The sequence below is a fragment of the Cyprinus carpio genome, chromosome B2 (genome assembly GCF_018340385.1).
Source record: "Cyprinus carpio isolate SPL01 chromosome B2, ASM1834038v1, whole genome shotgun sequence".
Lineage (NCBI taxonomy): Eukaryota > Metazoa > Chordata > Actinopteri > Cypriniformes > Cyprinidae > Cyprinus > Cyprinus carpio.
Genome location: NC_056598.1, coordinates 25,303,469 through 25,310,852, shown reverse-complemented (window position 1 = coordinate 25,310,852; position 7,384 = coordinate 25,303,469). Strand labels below are relative to the sequence as shown.

Sequence of the window (7,384 nt, the reverse complement as noted above, 5' to 3'; positions counted from 1 at the left end):
AATAGAAAATCTTAGTGGGCGGGGCTTAATGCATTAAAGGAGGTGTGTAGTCTCTATGGAGAAATAAGGTAATGTTTATGTTACTCAGTATTTTATCTGCCTCATGTGACCTAGTTTTTTCCCCGTTTAGTCATGGCCTAGTTTTTCTACTTTTTAAATTAGTTATGTTTCGTTTTTCTTTTTTTTTAAACTGTAGCCTACACTTTTCATGTTATTTTGTTTCCAGGCAACATTTTGAAGCAAGTTCTTCAACCAGCAAAATAACTTCAAAAGGTTAAAAACATTTATATGTAACAAAACACCACAAACTGGAGATGCACATTTTTATTTTAATGTTAAAAGCACTCTGCACAAAGCATTAATTAACAGCTTCATCATTTTCAAGTCTGTAAACATTCAGACCCCATTTGTCATGGACAGGAACTAGTTGCTTTTAGTAGCTGTGCATTTCTGTCACTCTCGGGACTTAAGTATGTACTGCTTAGCAGTTCAAAAGTTGCCAAATACAGCAGCAAGCATTTAAATATTTAACCAGTGTAACTTCAACACTGTATAAGCCTTTGAACAAACTAAGTTTCTTTTATAATGTACATATAAAACAATGGAGAAGTAAGAAATTGTTGAACGGAATTGACACAAATTGCAGGGTTTACAAAGGAAACATACTCAAATGGTAGTTTAAAGATGTTAAACTTTTTGGAGAACATTTAAACACAATAACAGCCCACTTTGCTGTTGATGGCTTTTTAATCCAACACATTTTTACCAGTGTACACAGTTCAACTCTACATGCTGCTCTGCCATACATCACAGTTCTTAGTTTGTACATTCTCAGAGTGATATGCAGTGCCTTTCCTTACTTTACTTTTTATAGACCATAATCAGGGCCATTCATAAGGGCCTGTTATTCATGCCTTTTCAGAATAGATGTCCGGAGGTCAAGGGTCAAGACCATGTTCACTTTGGCACATATGGGTTATGACGGCTGAATACAAAACCCCACAGACGAGGGAGTCCGGGAGCTTCTGTGCTTCACAGGCAGGTGTGTCTCCACAGAGATCTTAATGCGAGGTTGAGCTCAGGTATAGGTCAAACAGAAGCATGCATAACACTTTAGCATTTCTACTGTAACAGTAACAATGGCTCTCTGCAAAAGAAGTAGACACAGACACACAATGGTGGGAATCACACACTGTGGACACCCGCCAACACAAGAGGGCTGGCACGGGATCCTGAGTCTCAAGGCTTACAGGTTCACAGAAAGGCCTAGTGATGGTAGTCCTTCTTACTGTGGGGACGGTTACCCAGGATTTTGTCGATGTCCGAGGCCACTTGAGCGGTGATCTTTGGAAGAACCTGTCAGCGAGAATGTAGATCGAATTACTAAAACATGTGGGATGAATTCATATTAGAATTATCATGATTTTTAATTGTTTTAGCTTATTTTAATGCTTATTCTAAATAATATTTTAATGCTTGTTCTAAAAATCTAAACATTTTTAAGTCGTATTGAAGCCCCCTTAGAAGTTTTCTGAGGCCCCTGGTTGAGAAAGTGCTAGACCAATTATTTTGTCAAGCTAGAAACTACACATAACCATCTTTATCTGAAGCTGGTTTTAGTTGGATCTCTTATCTGTGTGTGAAATTTTGCCTTGGCACATAAAAATAACATCAAACAATATCCTGTTTTTGATGTTTTAGATGTAAAATTAACCCTGTGAGATTCAGAAGATAGGTGTTAAGAGATAAAAGCACAGAGCTGTAGCAGGCCACCAGAGTTTGTGGGATGGCAGTGATTCCACAGTGTGTGAGTGTGTTTGAGATGTTTTGATAAATCTCTTGCCTGTATCGCCCCCAGGTTCTCAGTGAGCTGTGCAGGGTTGGAGGTCCCCAGGAGAACAGAACTCACTCCTTCATTACGGAGGCACCAGGCTACAGAGGTACACAGAGAATAGATTCATGTGGAATCATTTAGTCCTACATGTATGAAAGTTTCAAGCCAGTGAATCAGGGGAATCTCAAATGAGCTAGTAGGATTCTGAACGGGAAGTGCAGCCAAATGCTACTGTAAGGACTGTTTATACAGGAGTTTTTTTTTTTTTTTTTTTTTCAAAATATTTTTTTGTTCATCAAACTGTTTTTACATTGAAAAAAATACACATAAAATTAATTATAAACAATGTATACAAACAAATATGTTTTTAATAAGATGTATTATTATTATTAATAATAAATAAAATAAAATGTAAATAATTATTGACGTTAAAAAAATACACAACAAATACAAATAATTAAAAAAATAATGTTTTTAAAAGAAATTATGTTTTATTATTATTAAACAAAAATAAAACTACATTAATAAATTAAACAAAATAAAAAAAATACTATTTCCTACATTTTAATAAAGAATAGTTTTTGAATAGAATATTACCCCATTACATTTTTAAAAACACACATTAAAATTAAAAAAGAGCCTCCATCAAGGTTTTCCATATCATAAAAATGCTTCCAGCTAAAAAAAAAAAGCCAAATTTGTTTTTCATTAAGTAAGTAATTGTGTCATTTTTTCAACCCTCAGATTTGGTGACTTTAAAGCCCTGTGGATTAATGTCAAGGTATGTTTCTCAGTCAAGAAATGTGCATAAAAGCAGAAATTCAGTATTTTACTGACAGAACAGTTGAGTCACTATGGCAGTGATGACAGTTTAAGTGAAAAAGTTCTTTTGACCTACCGATGGCAAGTTGTGGAAGGGTACAGCTGAGCCTCTCAGCTATGTGGGTCAATTCCTTAAGCTTGGCCTGCTGCTTTCTGCCATCCTCACTCAGAATCTTCTCCTTCAGCCATTGGTATGACTGCAGAGAGAGAAAGAGAGAAAGAGAGAGAGACTGAGACAAGCACAGCAAACCTGCCCTGACAGACTGGCACCCTCATCGCTGTATACTAGCTAAAGGTGTAATCTATGAACTATATGAGCTCCTCAATCACTTCATCCAGTGTCAGACTGTCCTATATAACTCTTCTGTTGAGTATAGCTGTTTTTGTACAGAAATCTGGCACCATTTCAGTTGGATCAATTTCAGTTTAATCAACAGATAACCATCGTTATGTCTTGAGAAAATGATGTGTCTGTCATGACAGACAGTATTAAAGGAACAGTTCACCCAAAAATGAACAGTTAAGCATTACATCACTTGTTCATCAATGGATGCTCTGCAGTGAATGGGTGCCATCAGAATGAGAGTCCAAACAGCTGATTGGCCAGAAGCAACTATTTAAATTTAATGATGGATGTGTTTCTCACAAACACTGAGCTTTTCACATCTCACAAGATGTTAACTGATTGACTGGAGTTTTCTGGATTACTTGTTGATTATTGTCATGTTAATGTTGGCACCCATTCACTGCAAAGGATCCACTGGTGAGCAAGTGATGTAATGCTAAATTTCCCCAAATCTATTCTAATGACGAAATCAACTCCTCTACATCTTGGATGGCCGGAGGGTGAGTGCATTTTCAGCACATTTTCATTTTTGCCTGAACTACTCCTTTAAAGTACCTTCAAAGAGGCCCTGGAGGATTCTGGGATGCCGTTTTCATATTTCCCTGTGATGATGCCACAGGCTAGAGGAGACCAGGAAACCACTCCAACACCTGCGGTGCACGACTGTGTTTTTAAGCTGTTTCAAAGATCATATTTGAATAATGTGTGTTCATGTGTATATACAATATGTGTTTGTTTTTACCAATCTTATGGTAAAGCTCTGGCAACTGCATTTCCACTTTATCCCTCTGGAATAAATGATATTCAGCCTGTTCACACACAGGAGGAATCAGATTAAACTGCCTCGCTACAGAATACGCCTCCTACAAGGGGAGAAAGAGATGGCAAAAATTAGAAAAGAATGATAGTTCATGAATAAAGATATAAACACACATTGAGTATTTTTGTGTTGTTGCCCATTAAATATATCTAAACATCCTTAAGGATAATTGAATTACATTTTCTTAACCCACTAGCAACAATGAAATTAAGAATATTTTAAAATAATTTAATAATATGTTAAAATATTGATAAAATCTTTATATAAAAGCCCTAAAATCCAATGTAATTTTCTCTACTTTAAAATGTTTTTAAAAAGTCCACGCAGAGTGCACTTTTTCCTCTCTATACTCACCATGATCTCCATCGCTGACCAGCGTGATGTGCCCCAGTACATGGACATGCCATGGTTAATGACATGTGTCATGGCTAAAAAAAAAAAAAAAAAAAAAAACACATGTACAGACAAAATTATCAGCCAAGCTTCTGGATTAGTTTGCTTTTAGATCCATCACAGAGAAATCATTTGTGTCTGGTCACCATTAGATGGCGCTGTTTACGTCCTCTCCTTGCGCTGTGTTGACATGACTGCTTATTAAGCGACTTTGGGCTGTATTTCATTAAGTCGTTTTTTTTACTTATAGTATAATTTACACAGCACATGGTAAATGATATAAGTAAGAAAAAAGGTCAACACGTTATTCACGTTATTCAGCAGTGTTACAGATAACCTATCAAATTTGCAAGAGAGGGTCCCTGAATTGTAAAAATCAACTTATTTTACCCAAATTCTAGAATAAACCAGATTCAATTAAGCAATTCCCCTCTGAGAGTACAAACATGTTTAGCCAATTTAGCCATGTTTTGGGGAGGCTTATTTTGAGATTGTGTTTGTCAGAACAGGTTGCATGTTTTTCCTGTGAGATCTGGCAACACTGACAGAGTTGCACAAAGGATAAATGCTTATAATGCAAAAGAGCTGAAACTATGTCACAGCCATTTGAATGAACAGGATTAAAGATGAGAAGCACTTCAGCTGTACGTCAAACTGACACAACAGCTCTATATCTCACTAAGCAAGTTTTATTGTACAAGGTACAATCATTTTTAACTTTTCTGTATTGTATATTCAAGCGTAGAAGCACAATTTTATTCATCCCAAAGTATTCCAGACATACTCATGACATGAAAATATTTTACCTTTATTAACTCATTATTTGTTGTAAGATTTGGTCTTAATTCATTAAAAAGTTTAATGAATAATTAAGAATTTAATTATTATTTTAGCATACTATACTACTTACAGTTCACAAGCATCCTGTAACCTGGAGAATAGTCCAGTGCAAATTGCTATCAGTGCTATTTCCGGGGCTGTGTTTGCACCATTATCTGATTTGCATAATTCCTTAACTGAGTGCCAACGTGCAAATAGGCAATGGCAGGAATCCTCACCCGAGAAACACAAATGGGCATCAAGGCCTTGTTAACCCAACTTTACCCTTAAGAAAATGCTCTCATCTCATAATCCAACTGGTGAGTAGATCCATTTTGCTCAATGAGTTATAATAAGGATAATGGCCCACACAACAGTGTTTAAGAGAGGATGGTTAAATTGAATGCTAACTCACAGAGGAAGGACATTTGTGTTTTTATTATCCAGTGGAATTTAATAAAGCAGAATTTAACTATCCATCTGTATTTTCACCATCATCCTTTTTTATAACTTCCTTCTAAAACCAAGAATGAATCAATTAAAAAAAAAAAAAATGCCAAAAAACCCAAATAAATTTATTTAAAAAAAAATACACAACAAGATTAAAAGTATTTGACTTTTAAAAATTAAAATTTCACAAAAAAAAAAAAAAACACTACACATATAAAAAAAAAAAAAAAAAAAAAATTATATAAACTAATTTAAAAACAAAATTAAAAAGTTAATCAAACCTAAATAAAAACAAAATAAAAAAATTAATAAAATATGAAAACTTAGAAAAAAACCAAACTAAAAACTAAATCAGAGGTAAACTTAAAAAAAGTTAATCAAAATGTATGTTTTGCAAATTGTTAAAATATGAATTGAATATAATCTATGAACTATATAATATTTGTATGTTTTTCATATATAAAAATATACATATAGACTATATATATCCATGCATATATGATATATATATATAGATAGATATATATATATATATATATATATATATATATATACCACACACACACACACACACACACAGTACACACCACACACACACTTTATTCAGTAAGGATGCATTAAATTGCAGTAAAGACATTCATAATGTTACAAAATATTTCTATTTCAAACAATGTTCTACTGAACTTTCTATTTATCAAAGAGAAAAGTTATCATGGTTATGACAAAATATTAAGCAGCACAACTGTTCTCAATATGATATCAAATCAGCATACTGGAATTCATGAGGATCATGTGATACTGAAAATTGGAGTAATGCTGCTGAAAATTCAGCTTGCCATCACAGGAATAAAGTATATTTTAAAATATATTAAAACAGAAAACAGTAATTTTTATTATTTCACAATATCATCTTTTTGATCAAATAAATGCAGCCTAAATGAGTATGAGACTTTTTTTTCTCGAAACAATTAAAAAATCTTACCAACCCCAAACCTTTGAACAGTATGCTAGAAGCATACATGTAGGACAAAATACCTCCGTGAGATCATGCATAATGTGAACAGACAACAGCGTTTGTGTCGTCATATGCTTGTATATGATGTTAGCATATATATATATATATACAGTATATACGTTTGACAGAGCGCTACTCTGCAGCCAATGGGAACACCATCTGTTCTGACATCCTCAAGGCATTACTGTTATGTGTCATTACCAGCAGAGACCTTTACTGCTGTTCTGCGCTCAGTTCAGCACCAGAGCAGCGAGTACCAGAACCACTCGAAAATGCCTACATCATGAGCTCATAAAGCTGCTTTATTGCTTCATCATTCAGATTTTCATATGCGAAGAGCTGCTTTTCTCCATCTCATCAGTGCTTTGTCTCCAGGTGCTTTACCACTCTGGCCATTACTCGCTATGATCTGGGCTTTGTTGTGTGTCTGACTGTCCACTGTTTAATCTTCACTACACATGCCACCAGTGAGTGATGACTGTGGGACGCCCTTCATCTGACAGCAGTGTCGCAGAGCTGCCCTAGTCTCATCAAATGGCACGCCTGAGGACCAAGTCCCTTCCCTAACCGTCTGATACATATTGCACAGAAATGGAAAGCACTTACACGGTCGGGCAGGTGCTAATCTGATTGGCTGGAACCTTCTGGGAGTAAAGACATGTAGTGTTATTTTTCAGTCTGCCTACAAACAAAACTGTGTTTAGAAGATACTAGTGTTGATATAACAATCACGTTTGAGGATAAAATAACTACTGGATTTGCCAAAGTTTTCGAGGTTAGTGGCAAAAAAATATATATATGTATATGTTTTTGTGTCTTTCCTGTTTAAGTGGGCAGGTCATAGTCCAATGTAGACCAAACCTTATACCATCTGTGAAACCAATC

At 35.0% G+C, this 7,384-nt stretch overlaps 1 protein-coding gene across 1 annotated transcript in view; it reads right to left on the bottom strand.

Annotated features, from left to right (window-relative positions):
• Window positions 1–309: 309 nt before the first annotated feature.
• The window catches only part of kcnab1b (potassium voltage-gated channel subfamily A regulatory beta subunit 1b), a 32,018-nt gene continuing 24,943 nt past the window's right edge, over window positions 310–7,384 (bottom strand). Inside the window, exons 10-15 of the mRNA XM_042719175.1 lie at window positions 4,177–4,250; window positions 3,745–3,865; window positions 3,558–3,652; window positions 2,733–2,853; window positions 1,844–1,932; window positions 310–1,356 (exon numbers count right to left, since the gene is read on the bottom strand). Of these exons, the coding sequence (XP_042575109.1) occupies window positions 1,267–1,356; window positions 1,844–1,932; window positions 2,733–2,853; window positions 3,558–3,652; window positions 3,745–3,865; window positions 4,177–4,250 (590 nt within the window). The 3' untranslated portion in view covers window positions 310–1,266. The remainder of the gene's footprint in view (window positions 1,357–1,843; window positions 1,933–2,732; window positions 2,854–3,557; window positions 3,653–3,744; window positions 3,866–4,176; window positions 4,251–7,384) is intronic.